General features: G+C 39.2%; 2 protein-coding genes and 1 pseudogene across 2 annotated transcripts; 2 read left to right on the plus strand and 1 right to left on the minus strand.

The window, feature by feature from the left end:
- The first annotated feature begins 394 nt into the window (after nt 1-394).
- On the plus strand, nt 395-7,572 carry LOC135197909 (uncharacterized protein DDB_G0283697-like). Its single transcript, XM_064225145.1, has 2 exons — nt 395-501; nt 7,137-7,572. Exons 1-2 carry the CDS (start codon nt 395-397, stop codon nt 7,570-7,572), a joined length of 543 nt encoding a protein of 180 aa, XP_064081215.1.
- LOC135200761 (calphotin-like) lies at nt 7,524-9,491 on the plus strand. The gene is made up of 2 exons (XM_064229381.1): nt 7,524-7,676; nt 8,472-9,491. The coding sequence occupies exons 1-2, from the start codon at nt 7,665-7,667 to the stop codon at nt 9,381-9,383; spliced, it is 924 nt and encodes a 307-aa protein (XP_064085451.1). The 5' UTR covers nt 7,524-7,664; the 3' UTR covers nt 9,384-9,491.
- Nucleotides 9,492-11,417: 1,926 nt separating this feature from the next.
- On the minus strand, nt 11,418-13,519 carry LOC135200765 (calphotin-like; annotated as a pseudogene).
- Nucleotides 13,520-18,186: the final 4,667 nt, after the last annotated feature.

The following is an 18,186-nucleotide window of genomic DNA, read 5'->3' on the forward strand; positions in this document are numbered from 1 at the left end:
TTATTTCTCTTGCAGAAGAGCGGTTATTGGATTTAAGGTGGGCTTTGATTCGAAGGAGGAAAGATACGTTCGACCAATTCAGAATTCGTGCAATATCAGTGGCCATGATAATTCCACTACTGTATGTAATTAAGATAAAGAAATCCTTAAAAAGTGCAAAAATATGCTTAAAAAATATAGAAATATCTGTTATTGTTTTCCTGTATATTATTATTATCATCGTCGTTGTATTCAGATATCAATAAGCGAAACGAAGTTTATTATACACTGTATTTACTTTACTGCCAATGATTCAGCTCTTAAAAGGAGCATGACAACGCCGTCACAATTTCTGCTCTCAATATCTAAAAGACAATTACTTCACTACGATTCATCAAAACCCCGAGAGCGCATAATGTTATTCTGCCACCTCTTTATTCTAAGTGAAGAAGAAGAAGAAGAGGAAGAAGAAGAGGAAGAAATGGTCATAACCAGACCATTCGGAGGACCACACCCCATCCTGTAAAAGCGGGAATTTTACCTATTCTTGAATCTCGTCTCTCCCGGCGACAAGATCCATTTAGTAGTTGCCGAGTCAAATTGGTCAGGTGGAACGACTCAAGATTTTGCTCTCTCTCTCTCTCTCGCTCGCAAGTTATTAAGATCAGCAGACATAAGTGAAAATGAAATTGGCCGGCGACCAACGTGGGAGTAAGGAGACGATGACTCAAACATACGAGAGTTCAGACCAGGTGAACAGCAGCACTTCCAAACGATCCCTTTGAAATCACAATTTTCACCCAGAAGGGGTTTTTAGGTTAAGATTTCTCTGCAAGGACACTTGAGCGTCTTGCTTGTCCAACTCGCCCTCCATTATCAGTTTACGTACGTTTCAGAAGAGTGACCTCATCGGAGATTACAATACATATATGGACATAACGTTAAGCATGTTACACCTACATTACTCCAATACTGAGCATCTCTCTCTCTCTCTCTCTCCAGAAAAGGAGATAGGGGAATAGGAGAGAAATATAATCATTACCTAAATAAAGATACGTGACACATGGAATAAACTGCCACCAGAAGTTGTAAACAGCAACAGTGTGGAAGAGTTTAAAAGAAAGCTAGACAAAATCATTAGAACACTATGAATGAACAGTAAAACCTGCTCCTATAGAGGTAAGTAAGCACACGATGTCTCCTCTTTAGGATGGACTAACAAGTCTTTCAGACATCCTAATCCTAATCCTTGTAAATACTAAAGAAATATATGGTTATACTGTTTTTTATAGAGCACATCTTCTTTTTGGTCGAGTCAGTGCCATTGTTGTTTTTCATTGGTTATATGGATGGATCTTCCCCATGTTCCGCATCTTCCCCGTGTTCCCCATCTTCCCTGTCTTCCCCATCTTCCCTGTCTTCCCCATCTTCCCCCGGTTGTGTAAGGAGCCAAAAAAAAAAAAAAAAAAAATAAAAAAAACAAGCCGGTGACGGACCAACGGACGCCGGACCATCTTCGTACGACGAAAAAAAGGGCTCTTCGCTGAGCTGTGGAGGAGGAACTAGTTTTTTTTTAGACCTCGGGAGGAGCTCCGATGCACCACCGCCACAGCCCTGACCTTGTGTGAGTGGTGGGTCTGGGTGTCAGAGTGAAGGGGGTGTAGTGGGGTGTAGGGTGTGGTGGGGAGGGGGGGGAGGGTAGTTGTAGTTGATCTAAATTTTGTATGACTTTTCTCATCTTCTAAATAGGCATGGATACCCTACGTCGTACTAGTTACAAGGCGTATCAGAGAGAGAGAGAGAGAGAGAGAGAGAGAGAGAGAGAGCCACACACACACACACACAGAGAGAGAGAGAGAGAGAGAGAGAGAGAGAGAGAGAGAGACCTACAGCATTTGTTAGCCTTTTCAATCTTCTAAAGCCAATTCAGAAGTCGTATACTGTAGGAACTCCAATGTATAACACAGCTGGAAAGAACGAGAGCAGTCCTTCCCGTCCTTTGCCATCAAAAGGGCGTGGCTGCCCTTCGTCCAATGCCAATGATCACGTCATTAGGGAAGAAAAGGATTTGGGAAGGGCATCATGGGGGGGGGGGGGGGGGGAAGTGTGTTGAACAGACCTGCACCCATCGATGTTAGGACCAAAGACAAGAAAAATAAGAAACAACAAAAAAATAAAAAAATTCGTATGTGTGAAACTTTCAGCCGCGGCCCCAAGAAACTTTATGCCACTGCCCGGTAGTGGCCTGTGTTGTTCAGACGCACCATCATAGCTAACTTTAACGTGAGTTTGATGACTGGAGGGTGGATAATCAAGGCACCAATTTGCAGCCCACTAGCCTCAGTAGTTTTGAAGATCTGAGGGAGGACCGACAGACAAAAATATATCTCAATAGTTTTCTTTTACAGAAAACTAAAACAGGAATAAATTTTTACCTGCCATTATCCTTCGAGTCATAATTTGCTTCCCTTAACAAAAAAGGGGCTGAAAAAAACATTAAACTCCCCACTTTCCCTCATCTCCCCCCCAAAAGAAAAACAGTAATGTCCCTAACACCAATAACCTTTAGAAAGACCGAAAATCGATCGGATGTTGCAAGTTTCCTAGACTTCGCAAGTAATCGTGGAAGCAAGCAAATTGTTCTTCATTCTCCGGATATATGCGAATATGAATAGTCACGAGATAATCTGATTTCTATACATATGTGAGTATTCGGATTCATATATGCTGTTATCATATGACTAACAGGTGAGAGCTGCAATGATGACTTTATATATCTGTTTATCTTGGAACGTATTGAAATGCATTCCTTTCCTGAAGAAAGGTCACCCATCTATCACATATTTCTAAATAAAGAAAAAAATAACGTTGTAACTGTGAACTGTCATAGCTGTATTGTAGCGCTTAAAATGTGACAACAGAACCTTGATTTGAAATTTATTGTCCGTAAACACTGCAAGAGACACAAAAGAGTCATGATTCGTAAGAAGCTGACTGGAATACAATGTTATTGTATACTTCTAGAACGTCCAATAACAAGAAAGACGGACATGAGAAAACCAAAGGTTATGAAAAGGTTCGATAAGTTGCTCGGTTGGTTACGCTTCCTATTATGTCCAGGAGGAAGAAGAAAAAGAAAAAGACGACGCTAGACCATGACGTTACTCTAGAGACCCTGAAATCCCCTAATGGAAAACTGGGGGATTATATAAGGCTAGCCCTGAAAAATGAAGAATGTTGGTAACCTGGAGAGCGATGGATGTCGAAGCTAATATGCATGATTCTGCCTCAGTTCCAATGAAAGAGAAATGAAAAGGTAGAGGGTTGAAAATGAAGTTGAAATATTTTGTAACGTCAAGTCTAGAAACATCTCTTATTTCTCCGGGTTACTGTTGCAGAAAAGGTTAATGAACGTAAATTAAAATAACATTTTGAAGTACTCTACCGTAAAGTAAAACTACATAGCTCTGTCTATTTCCAATGAAAGAGAAATCAAAGGGAGATGGTTGAAAATAAAGTTGAAATACTTTGTAACATCCAGTCTAGAAACGTCTTTTATTTAACCTGTTGCAGAGAAGGGCAATGAATCAAAATTAAAATAAACATTTTGAAGTACTCTACCGTAAAGTAAAACTACATGGCTCTGTCTAATTCCAATGAAAGAGATATCAAAGGGAGATGGTTGAAAATAAAGTTGAAATATTTTGTAACATCCAGTCTAAAAACATCTCTTGTTTCTCGGGGTTATTGTTGCAGAAAAGGGTTGTGGACAAGAATTCAAATAAGCATTTTGAAGTACTATGCAGTAAAGCAAAACTTCAGACGATTAAAATTGTAAAAAAAAAACGAGTGAATAAAGATCTGCACATCTCGCGAATGATGTAGTGTGGCCGCAATTGTGGAGTGAGCGCTTGGGAACGAGGAACCCTATCCGCTGATTCTAGAAGGTTCGCTAGGACTCGCTTCTCTACCTAGAGGTCCTAGGTTCGGTCTCAAAGGAGGACGTTTAGAAATGGGTCTCACTTCCAGATGACTTCTTGCATCTCTGTTATCCTAAGCAGCGACTTAAGTTGGGGACCAGTAGACTATAATGATTCCCCAGGAGAGAGAGAGAGAGAGAGAGAGAGAGAGAGAGAGAGAGAGAGATATTAGTTATCAGTGATATGTCAAAATTATATCACATTCTAGAAAGAAAATGGAGGCCTTCGATGAAATAAGCCACACCCCGTCTAATAATCTATGTATCTATCTATGTTTTTGTTGTTATGCATTATGAAAATATACGTGCCAGGGTAATTTATCATGAATGTTTGACGTAATTATGTAAATATTCCAACTTCAGTTTATTTAAATTTCTGTAATTCTTTACTTAAGTATCTTGGATATGAATTAATTAAAGACGAACTGAACTTAACGGTCTATCTATTTATCTATCTATCTATCGAAATGACAAGTATTTCTTTTAGAAAATCCTGAAAAATTTAAGGGCCAGGAGAGTGAAGAATAAGAAGAAAATGGCGAGTATATAAAAAAGAAATCTTCGCTGTATTTACTTTTTGCCCACTGTCATTTGGGATTATTTTTTCTTTTACTTTTTTTTGTTTTGTTTGAAGTTTTCCAGGGTATGAGGAATAAGAAATAAATCCCTTTTCATTTCACCCAACATTCTCTTATTGTAAAGTGTTGCTTGGTTCACTCATTAAAAAAAACTCTTGTATCTCGTGTTGAAACATTTCTATTTATCAAAATTATCATTCTTATTTTTCTTATCATTTGTTTAAAACTTCCCATATCATATAAAGGTTGTCCTGATTCATCCTCACGACTCGTTTCAGACTGGTTTTCTTATCAGGCGACCGACCAGGCGCTTTAAGAAGATCGCTTTCAGAAACCCGTTAGCAAACTCGATCGTTTTCTCCACCCAAAAGAATCGATACGAAGCTCGATTTATGTAACTCAAAAATTGCGGATCCTTTTTCCTGGACGTTAAATCCGTCAGATTCTGAAAGTTTCTGGGCTTTGCATATAATGCACATTTTTACTTACTCTGGGAGTAAGCCTATAAACTACTTTTGTCGTTGTTGTTTCCCTAAAAAGTCACAGGAATTTTCGGAGAGGCTATTTATGATTTATTTATTAGAATGAAAATGTAGAAAAAAAAATAATCTGCATGTTAAATAATACCCTATATTATATTAGAAATAATTATTCTGTACTGTTTAACATGCACATTATTTATTTATTTTTACATTTTCATTCTAATAAGTAAATCATAAATATCGTATCCTAAAATTCCTGTATCTTTAACTCAACGCGAAACACCTTTCTCAGACCTATTTGTAGGCTTACTCCCGAGTTAGTGATAAACTACCCAAGGAGAAACCAAATCAACAAAAGAATCATAAATTATTCAATGTTAAACTCGGGCGTTCAGGGTAACTTCGCAATAACTTCCATCTCAGAGACATTCATCATGGCACAATCATTGCGGAGAAGGATTCGTGTCTCCTTATATCTGCAACAACGGTAATAATGAAATTATAAACTATACGACCATTTCAAAATACAAAATGGTGAGGAACACCCTTCGGCTTTGCGTTTGTAATTTAAGCAGAAACAATTTACTACATAATTGTAGATTTATTACGCAAACTGATTTTCACGAGATTGTGAATTTATAAGAAATACTACTACTACTACTACTACTAATAATGATAATAATGTTCTAAGAGGCCCACAATAATAAAAATTGTTGCGAGTTCGTGTATAATTTTCAATTATACACGAACTCGCTACAATTTTTATTGTTGTGGACCTCTTAGAACATTATATATACTCTGGCGATAGAGTTTTTCCCAAATAATAATAATAATAATAATAATAATAATAATAATAATAATAATAATAATAATAATAATAATAATAATAATAATAATAATAATAATAATAATAATAATAATAATAATAATAATAATAATAATAATAATACCTATAGACAACAAACATAATGTCACCAACAGCTTGGAGACGAAAGTTTTTTTTAGCTGTCACAAGAGTTTCACCAGTAAGTGTCTACATAGACGAACTGGCAAAATGTTCTGAGGGAAGCTTTTGAAGGGATAGTACGGATGACCAAATATGAAAAGAGGAACAGGATTAAACATCCTGAATGCCAAATAAAGCGAACAGCAACGAATGGATAAGATCATCACTCATTCGTCCACCTGGCAGGAGTCCCAAGAAAAATGCAGGACGACGATCACTGCCATATTCGTACTTTAGCTACTGTGCCCTGGACTGATTGCGCGAGTAGAAGACCTCTATAATATTAGCCTGCCTATCACGCCTACGTACAGGGCTCCTCAGAAGGTCGGCGTCTCTTCCTCCACACTCTGTGTCATTCACCTCTGTGTAACTGTTCCTAGATGCAGTAAGTAATGAAATCAATAGGGTATACGATGCACTTAAAAATGAGTCAGTCACTTCTATATAACCTTTCCTAGATGCTATAAGTAATGAAATCAATAGGGTATACGAGTCACTTAAAAGTGTCAATCACTTCTATATAATCTTTCCAGGAAGCAAAAAGTAATGAAATCAATAGGGTATGCAAGGCACTTAAAAGTGAGTCAATCACTTCTATATAACCTTTCCTATATGCTATAAGTAATGAAATCAATAGGGTATACGAGGCACTTAAAAATGAGTCAGTCACTTCTATACAACCTTTCCTAGATGCCATAAGTATGCGAGGCACTTAAAAGTGAGTCAATCACTTCTATATAACCTTCCCTATGGATGCAATGAGTAATGATATCGTCAGGCTATGCGTGATACTATAAAGACATATGTTCATTAAATTACTGAATAAATAACGAAGGGAAAATCAAACGGAGACCCCTCGCCAAAATCTGCTCCGAATATCTTTAGTTCTTCGCAATAAGATAACCTTACAGGTTCCATAAGACCAAGACCAGCTTCAATTAAGAGCCTGACATAAGCCCATACACCTCTGATGAACAGATGGGCCAGTGAGTGATGTACCATCTTCCTTCTGTTAGATTTTCCTGCGCCAAAAGCCGCTCTTTGACCTGATGAATCTTCGACTACTGTACCATCTTCGGAACCTTCGTTTTTTTTTTATCTTTTTCCTTCAGCAACAGGAACGATTCCGAGGACAGGAGGCGTTCTCGGCAAGGACGATTAGAGGCGACAGGAGGCCCTCAGGGGAACTTCGGCGAATTCGGAAGAGAAGATGACAGGAACGACTCCGAGGATAGGAGGCCTCGAGAACTTCGCGGTGAAGAAGATGACAGGAACGATTCCGAGGACAGGAGGTCTCGAGAACTTCGCGGGGAAGAAGAAGAAGATGACAGGAACGATTCCGAGGACAGGAGGCCTCGAGAACTTCGCGGTGAAGAAGATAACAGGAACGACTCCGAGACGGAGGCCTCAGAACTTCGCGGTGAAGAGATGACAGACCGATCCGAGGAGAGGCTCGAGAACTTCGCGGGGAAGAAGAAGAAGAAGAAGAGGACGACGACGATGATGATGATCCCGTCGTGGGTGTGGCAGCTTTGGCCTCCGAGGTGAGGCATCCGATGGGGCGTGGTTCGGTTGTCCTCGGCTATATATAGGGAACCTGCCGCTTCGGTCGGCAGTGTAGTCGCTCTCATCGCTGCATCATGAAGGTTCTCGTAAGTAGAGACGCTTTCAGGTTCCTCTCGTAATTGGCTAGGTCCCCTTGACGACGGTGGTGATTTTAAGTAATTAGGTCGTTTGTTGCTGTGAAAAAGTGTCAAAGTTATATCTTAGGTCTTTGTGGTGCTATATATATATATATATATATATATATATATATATATATATATATATAGACATATATATATATATATATATATATATATATATATATATATATATATATATCATATATATATATATATATATATATATATATATATATATATATATATATATATATATATATATATATATAAAGAGCCCATAAAAACGCCAAAATATAGAAAGACTGCTGTCTTACATATGCCCATACAGCAGCCTCTGAAATATAGTATACTTACTTTCTATATTTTGGCGTATTTATGGGCTCCTTTTATGAGATGGAATTGTGTTGTAACAACATTTTTTATCAGTCATATATATATAAATATATATATTCCGTAAGTGTCTGTTTATGAACTTAGTGCTTCACGCTTCAGTTCACTTACTGTTTAGTCAAATACGTAATTCTTATCCAACGCTTTCATATCATAGCAACTCATTATTAGAAGAAGGTAGCCTCTCACAGTTCTGACGAACTTAATCGGCACCTCAGCGTGCCAGTATGTTACGAAATAACTGTGTTTGGAGATTCGTTAGCCATTCTGCTTGAATACTGCCAGTTTCAGAACCAGTCCCAACAAAACAACAGAAAATACTTCAGCAATTAAGAAAAATCGATAAAATCATCACTGCTCTTCCTCCTACAGGTTGTTCTCGGTGTGATTGCCGCGGCCTTGGCTGCTCCTACTCCTGAAGCAGAAGCAGAGCCTGGCAACGTCGTGGTAGCTCACCACGCAGCCGTTGCTCCACTCACCTACGGTGCTGCTACCCACCTTACCCACGGCTTGGCCTCCGCTGTCGCTCCCTTTGCCCACGCCGCCATAGCCCCAGCTGCTGCTGCTGTCCAGTATGCTGCTGCTGCCCCTGTTGCAGCTCATGCCATTGCCCCAGCTGCCGTTTCTTACGGTGCTGCCCATTTTGCAGCTCCCGTTGCCCACGCCGTAGCCCCAGCTGCTGTCCAGTATGCTGCTGCCCCTGCTGTAGCCCATGCCGTTGCCCCAGCTGCCCTCTCTTATGCCACTGCCCCAGTAGCTGTGACCCACTCCGTGGCCCACCCAGTGGCTCTCCCCCCAAAGGAGGTGCAGGTGCCCATCACAACCCACCAAGTTGAGGTCCCCATCCACCAGAAGGTCCACTACGGCACCCAGACCTACGTCGCTGGAGCCACCACCTCCATCCACAAGCCCTCTCTGGCCGCCCCAGCCATCGCCCCCCCATCCACCCTCTTGGCCAAGACCCACATCAACGCCCCCGAGGTCACCCTCAAGACCCAGGAGATCCCAGTGGAGCGCCACACCCCCAACTTCGTCGAGACCCCATACCACGCCGGCACCATCGTCAAGTACACCCAGCCTGAGATCAAGGAAGTCAAGGTGCCAACCCCCTACGCCCAGCCAGTAGCTGTGCCCCACCCAGTGCCAGTGGCTGCTCCTTATGCCGTGCCCCAGCCCGTAGCTGTGCCCCATGAGGTCCACTCCGTTGCCGTCCACCAGCCCGTGGCTTATGCCCATCATGCCGCTGCCATCCCCGCAGTCACCGTGGTCAAGGCTGACGACTAGAGCCCTTGAAGCCGGTTATATGTCGCAGATATTCATGCCACTCGAGAGCCTCTTCTGATGTAGATTTTGTACGATATGCCTTTATATATAAAGATGTGAATCAATTTATCTTACGAATTTCATTCATCTCCCTGTTTTGCATTTCATAATGCTGTATGTATCACATACACACTCAAAACACACACACACAAGCCTGCATGTATGTGTGAGTTGTTTAATGGTTCTCAGTCACAAACAAGTCATTATAGAAGAAAGACAGCTTTTTTAGCAATAATAATTTCCAATTTAGTCTCCCTCGAGTTCGAAACACTTGGCCTAGCAATGTTCAAACGTTGTTTTCCTCTTGCAGTAGCGGACTGCATTTCGGAGATAAGGAAGTATGCTTACTCCATAACAAGAATGCCTTCTTAATTACTCCCAAAAGTGTAGCCACGAAAAAGGGATTTGGTTTTGAACTCCACGACCCCTTTATGAAGTTTCAAATTTTCTATCGACCCCATAGACTAACATTTAATAATTAGGAAAAGAAAAACAATGTCAGAATCAATTTGAGTAGCATTAGTTTAGTACTTGACATTCAGTATGATAAAAAAAAAGTAACACCTAGTAAGAAAATATGTTTGGAACTTTAGATGTGCGATTATATGGAACTTAATTCTCCGACACTTAAGTTATTCATCGACCCCCTTTTGACCCCTGGCCATTCATAAACCCCCTTGGATGGTCCTATTGACCCCTGGGGGTCGATATAGACCATTTTCAGAACCCCTGCCCTAGACTAATACCACCGATATTCACTTGCATCTTTCCTTTGCGTTTGATCTTGATAGCACTTCTCAACTGTAGCCTTTCTGAAGCAGTTTCATTGTGGTCTGCTATGAGAACACCGTAAAATCCCAAAACACCAAGGTTAAAGACAGCGCTCTTGAATTTTCTGGGTGAGAAAATGGTCATTTGAGAGAACCAACTAACATTACTAGGAAAAAGAAGTATAACAAAAAGAAGTTAAAGATAAATAGAAAAAGTAAGAAACAAATCGTAAAATTCCGAACTGGATTATCATGAGTGTCATCATCAATACTGCGCACCGTAGAGGGCCTCTTTGAAAATCCATCATCACTTTTAAGGAATTTTCTGTTCTTTATCGTCCCTGGATCTCCACTTATCTCTCGATTCCATCTTTTTAGTTCTCATCCAAGTGTTCTCCCCTTCATCATTATCTGGACTAAGTTAACAATGAAAAACCATGAATAAGCTCTATTCAAGGAGGAAGAGAGAATTCGATCATAATACCAGCACCAACTTTAAACCAAAGACGACCCCGGCCTGGAATTGAACTACGCCTACAAAATAATACCAGCACTAATTACGACCCCTGCTTGACCTGGACCCGAGATCCTATGCTGTTAATCCTGCTTTAATAAAAGATCACCAGCATTTTTTATGATTTTTAGAAATTCCCTATATGAATGTTGGCCAGTTACTCAGAAACATCGCCGAGCCAGAGAAGCGGATGAAATATATATATATATATATATATATATATATATATATATATATATATATATATATATATATATATATATATATATATATATATATATATATATATATATATATATATACATAGATATTATATATATATATATATTATATATATATATATATATATATATGTATATAAATAATAATATACACTATATTATATATATATTATATATATATATATATTTATATATATTATAATCAAATCGCTTAATTCTGCATTCTCTTTAAAAATAATTAGAAATGTTATTATTCAATTTCTGTAGCGGAGCAGCAATACTTTGAATCAGTTCCCATTGATTTATTGAAGTGGTTAAGTGTTATCATTATATGTTGCTGTTTTTTAGGTGAAACACGCCAGTGTTTTCATTACTGATTTGTTTTTAGACAACACGATGCAAAGATCTGATCAGCTTTAGATGTTGTGACCACTTACCCCATGATGGATGGTCTGAGAATGCTGCAGAAATGTCATGAAAAATACAGAGATATCATCAGTATTTCTTTATTTACAAACGACTCTATCATACAACTGTACATCACGAGGAACTCTTCAATAGCGTGAATATCTGCAGGTCAAAAGCCGCGCTTCAAGACTTAATCAGCCTTGACCACGGCTCTGTGGATTCAGTTATTGGCTCTCAGCACGACTTCGAAAATAGCTCAGCCTTATCCATGGCCTCTGGGTCCTTAGTGATCAGCCTTGACCAGGGCAACTGTGGGGACGGCAGCGGCATGATGGGCGTAAGCCACGGGCTGGTGGACGGCAACGGAGTGGACCTCATGGGGCACAGCTACGGGCTGGGGCACGGCATAAGGAGCAGCCACTGGCACTGGGTGGGGCACAGCTACTGGCTGGGCGTAGGGGGTTGGCACCTTGACTTCCTTGATCTCAGGCTGGGTGTACTTGACGATGGTGCCGGCGTGGTAGGGAGTCTCGACGAAGTTGGGGGTGTGGCGCTCCACTGGGATCTCCTGGGTCTTGAGGGTGACCTCGGGGGCGTTGATGTGGGTCTTGGCCAAGAGGGTGGATGGGGGGGCGATGGCTGGGGCGGTCAGAGAGGGCTTGTGGATGGAGGTGGTGGCTCCAGCGACGTAGGTCTGGGTGCCGTAGTGGACCTTCTGGTGGATGGGGACCTCAACTTGGTGGGTTGTGATGGGCACCTGCACCTCCTTTGGGGGCAGAGCCACTGGGTGGGCCACGGAGTGGGTCAGAGCTACTGGGGCAGCGGCATAAGAGAGGGCAGCTGGGGCAACGGCGTGAGCTGCAACAGGGGCAGCAGCGTAAGAGAGGGCAGCAGCAGGGGCTACGGCGTGGGCAACGGGAGCAACAGCATGAGCTGCAAGATGGGCAGCACCATAAGAAACGGCAGCTGGGGCAACGGCATGGGCTACAGCAGGGGCAGCAGCATACTGGACAGCAGCTGGGCTACGGCATGCGCAATGGGAGCTACAGCGTGAGCTGCAAGATGGGCAGCACCGTAAGAAACGGCAGCTGGGGCAATGGCATGACCTGCAACAGGGGCAGCATACTGGATAGCAGCACCAGCTGGGGCTACGGCGGCGTGGGCAAAGGGAGCGACAGCGGAGTGGGTAAGGTGGGCAGCAGCACCGTAGGTAAAGGGAGCAACGGCTGCGTGGTGAGCTACCACGACCTTGTCAGCATCTGCCTCAGGGGCAGGAGCAGCCAAGGCTGCAGCAATCACGCTGAGAACAATCTGAGGAAAAAAAAAATCCTTCAGTTTTGGCATCTTGTGATGGTTATTTCGTAAGGCGTTTGAGCCTCCTGTGGTTTTCGATTTCCCGTTTTTAACACCTTCAACTGACAACATCACATTTTTCAGTACAGTGAAAAAACTAACATTTGAAAGCAATTTTCTGAAATGAGCTAACATTACTCAGGTGAAACGATAGGAAGATGACCTGATAACATTAGTTTTTTTTAGATGGCTCTTGATATAACAGACTTACTAATTTTTCTGAAATGAGTTAACATTATTCAAGTGATACGATAGCAAGATTATCTGATAACATTACTTTTTTATTACTTTTTATAAAATGGCTCTTCATATAACAGACTTCATCATTTTTCTGTCAGCTATCAGCTGTTTCCAGCACTTATCCATAATGCTTCATGGGTAGGTAATGCATACAGTACACTACAGGCGGCACACTATCAGCCGTCAGTCAACTGCAGGTCTTTCTGAATTGTACCTTTCCTCCCTTCTCTTCCTTAGCTGTTCAACTTCTTTAATTTTATTTATTCGCATTAATATAATAATAATAAAAAGAAAACTCATAATCACTTGAGTCAATAAAATGAGAAAGTAAATCCACAATAATATGCCTATTTTAAATAACAAAATCAAACAGGCATATTACCGTGGATTTACTGTCCCAAAATAATAATAATAATAATAATAATAATAATAATAAGAGTGTGCGACTAGGAACAGCGCACATAGTGAGTAAAAGTGATGGACTCCTAAGGAGGCAGGATGCAACCCGTAACCCCACGCTATGAAAACCACCCAGTCGAATAGGATGACTGTCATAGACAAATATACTCACCAGAGCCTTCATGATGATGTTGTGATTCGGAACGATTACAGATACAAGGAACACATACATCTGAGAAAAGGGATCCTACATTAAAGTTATGAGCGACTTACAAACTGCTAATTTCACGGGCGCCGTTCACACTGAATCCAAGGCGCCCCCAGCATCCCTTTTATACCAAACGACGCCGCCGCTGGGACACTCGTGAGGGAATGCTGGAACTCACCTCGCATAATACCGGGTGGAACCCAGCACCCTCTTTTGGGCGTTTCAGGAGCCTAGTTTTTTTTTTTTTTTTTTTTAAGTCCCGCTTAGTTGCTATGCTCGAGTCCTTTTTCTGAAGGATGATCGAAGGATATGTCTATTTCGTTTGTTTCTGTATATATATATATATATATATATATATATATATATATATATATATATATATATATATATATATATATATATAGAGCACGGTCAGTGTTTAACTTGAAACTGAATAACTTATCCAGGGACCATACATACGGCTTTTTGTCATATCATTGTTACTGCTGTTATTGTCATTACAAGCCTCCCTCTCCCCCCCAACCCCGTCTCTGTCTCTCTCTCTCTAATCAAAAGTATCTCTTGAAAATAACGCCGAAGCATTTTCTGAAAAAGATAACGGGCTTATAATAATGTTGTTCCTATTTATAGATCAACGAACTTTGTCAAAGTGTTCATCATCTATTTTCCTTCACTTTTAAGAATGCAATATATATATAATATATATATATATATATATATATATATATATATATATATATATATATATATATATATCTAATAAAAGGAGCCCATAAAAACACCAAAATGTAGAGAGAAAAGTACTATATTTCAGAGACTGCTGTCTCTCTCTTCAGTATATGAATGAGAAAAGTTTACAGAAAAAGGTGGTATTTATACCAAGAGATTCGTCCACAAGTAAGCCAATTTAGGTCACTCCCCGCTGATAATCTTCCTTTAATCTTCTTAAGCGTGGTTTGAATGAACACTGCGTCGACGATATCTGATTTCCAAGCCCCTTTGAGATGTTCATACCTGCTTCTCTTTTATTAAGGCCGATTCCATCATTTGACTTGTACCGGCAGTGCTCTATAAAATTACACGTGACATATTCCAGTCTATTCTATGGTTATGTTTCATTTATATGGTTGAAAATAGCCGAGTTCTGTTGTCCATACCTAACTGACCGTTTGTGTTGTATTAATCTCTGGGGAAGTGATTTACCTGTAAATCCGATGTAAGATTGGTCACAGTCCTGCATGGATCTCATATACCCCAGAGTCTTTGGGAGATGTCTTTGTTGGACGTTAATCAGGGATTTGGCCTAAGGTATTTGGGTAGGTAAATGCAAAAGGGTTGGATTTCCCAAGGGTGGGGTGAGTTACTCTCTTAATCGTCTCCAGGTGGGAATTTTTATTTTATATTGGGATGTTGGGGGTCTCTGGTCTTGGCTTTAGGGGGTCGGTAGAGGAAAATTACGTTTGCTTTTTGAATTGCTTTCTCAATTATATGGTCAGGATACTTTAAAGATGAAAGTGCTTGCGAATTAGTTCAAAATTCTTTTCCAGGAAATCTGGGGCAACAAATTCGTAAGGCTCTTAAGAATAGGTTGCTAGCTACACCTATCTGATAGTATTGTCATGATAAGCTAAAGTAGTGAATATATGAAAGTGAGAAACGGTTGGTTTTCTGTATATGGTAAATTTGTATTCTGTCGTGTCTCTGATTATTAAAAAAAATCAAGAAAAGGAATTTTGTGTCTGTTTCCATTCAACTTTAAATTTTGATGCTGGGCACTAATGCGTTTAATTAAAACACATTAGTGCCCAGCATCAAATTTAAGTTGAATGGGAAACAGACAACAAAATTCCTTTTCTTGATGTTTTTAATAAATCAGAGACACGACAGAATACAAATTTACCATATACAGAAAACCAACGTTCTCACTTTCATATATTCACTACTTTTTTTAGCTATCATGACAATACTATCAAGATAGGTGTAAGCTAGCAACCTATTCTTAAGAGCCTTACGAATTTGTTCCCCAGATTTCCTTTTTTTTTTTTGGAAAAAGAATTTGAACTAATTCGCAAGCAACTTTCATCTTTTAAAGTATCCTGACCATATAATTGAGAAAGCAATTTCAAAAAGCAAACGTAATTTCTACCGACCCCCTAAGACAAGACCAGAGACACACCCAACAATAAAATAAAATTCCCCACCTGGAGACGATTAAGAGAGTAACTCACACCCTTGGGAAATCCAACCCTTTGCATTTACCTACCCAAATACCTTAGCCAAATCCCTGATTAACGTCCAACAAAAAGCCATCTCCAAAAGACTCTGGGGTATATGAGATCCCATGCCAGGGACCTGTGACCAATCTTACACGGATTTACAGGTAAATCACTTCCCCAGAGATTAATACAACACAAAACGGTCAGTTAGGTATGGACCACAGAACTCGGCTATTTTCAAACCATATAAAATGAACATAACCATAGAATAAACTGGAATATGTCACATGTAATTTATAGCAGCAACTGCCGGTACAGAGTCAAAATGATGGATCAGCCTAATAAAAGAGAAGCAGGTAATGAACATCCAAAAGGGGCTTGGAAAATCAGATATCGTCGACGCAGTGTTCATTCAACCAACGCTTAAGAAGATTAAAGAAGATTATCAGCGGGGGTGACCTAAATTGGCTTACTTTGTGGACGAATCTCTTGGTATAAAATACCACTTTTCTGTAAACTTTTCTCATTCATATACCTGAAGAGAGAGACAGCAGTCTCTGAAAATATAGTACTTTTCTCTCTCACATTTGGGTGTTTTTGTAGGGCTCCTTTTTATAGATGGAATTCGTGTACAGAACATTTTACCTGTCCCATGTATATATATATATATATATATATATATATATATATATATATATATATATATATATATAATTAGCCTAACTTAAGAAAAATAAAACGAGAGTAAATTTCTACAACCGACAGCAAAATTAATTATATCATCAATTCTACTTTCATTTCTCTTTTAACTATTTGCTACCAAACTGTGGCTAATGCTCCACAGAGATATTTAAATTCTTATACTCTGTATGGCGTCAACTGTAGTGCAGATTCTTTCACCGTAGAATGCTACACAGATCTAAATTCTTTTTCTGTAAAAGTCTACTTAAGTAGTGTTTGGTCTAGCCTTTTATTATAGATCTACTATACAGGCAAAGCATATAATTTTTTTTACCCTACATTTACCGTAAGCGTAATTAAGATGTTTCTTCTTGTTTTTATAGTACTACATGACTTTTACATGATGGAAGAGATCGAATGAAGATAATGATAGGTTTTCCCTTTTTAAGAGAAGCATTATGAATTTTAGCCCGTTCCCGACAATCACGCATTCTTTTAGATTTAGAAAAAAAAATTTATATCGTTTTTTTTTTGCATCTTCAGGGAAGGAGGGAGAGGAAGTAGTATAAAGAGGAAGGTAAGAACCCCTGGACCACACCCTTGCGGCGATTTCTCTCCAAATTCTCGTGGCCCTAAATACTGATGGTGGGGCTGATCTTCACTTGAACTTAACATAATAATGCAACCTTAAACCTTACATTAAATGAGAAACATTACGACAGAACAGAATTCCGAATCCTGCATTAGATGAGAAACAATACAATGCAAAGCTGGATGGTCAAGCAACTGTCCGTTTTATCTTTCTTAATTTTAGATCTTTAGCGGAAAACATCTATGGACAGAGTTAACGGACCATAACGCAAGGAAGCATGAAGAGAGAGAGAGAGAGAGAGAGAGAGAGAGAGAGAGAGAGAGAGGTTGGGGGTGATTGAGAACAGAACATAAAACAGGTACTCCTGAATCCAGGAGACGTCAGCAGAATCTTTGCTTGGACACTTGGAGATCAGAAGACTCCACTACTACAGTGGGCAAACCACCTCATTATTTTAATACCGGCCAAAATAAAACTCTTAACAAACTGAGTAGCAATAAACCTAGTACTAGAAAACGACACTGCAGCAGCACCTGCCTATTGTTGCGAGCAAAACCAGCTCGGTAAGTTTGCATTTGCAGATGACGTTTTTCGTTGTAGTAACATTATAAACAACATAATGAGCTCACTTTTCGGTGCTGCCACAACTCGTATCAAGAGCTGTCAAAGTAAACTTGACGGATGACAACTCTATCCAAGAGTTTGAGATGGGAATTTTAGCAGCAGAAGACAATATGGGAGCACAGCGCTTTAAACAAGGAAGAAGAAGAGTTAAAATACATATACTATAAACATTCTCTCTCTCTCTTTCAATATATATATATATATATTATATATATATATTTATATCATATATAGTATGTATGATGTATGTATATACGTGTATATAATATATATATATATATATATATATATATATATATATATATATATATATATGTAGGTGTATGTACGTACGTGTATATATATATATATATATATATATAAATATATATATATATATATATATATATATATATATATTATATATATACGTATATATATATATATATATATATATATATATATATATATATATATATATATATACATATATATATATACCGTATATATATATATATATATATATATATATATATATATATATATATATATATATAGA

Source organism: Macrobrachium nipponense, chromosome 23 (genome assembly GCF_015104395.2).
Source record: "Macrobrachium nipponense isolate FS-2020 chromosome 23, ASM1510439v2, whole genome shotgun sequence".
Taxonomy (NCBI): domain Eukaryota; kingdom Metazoa; phylum Arthropoda; class Malacostraca; order Decapoda; family Palaemonidae; genus Macrobrachium; species Macrobrachium nipponense.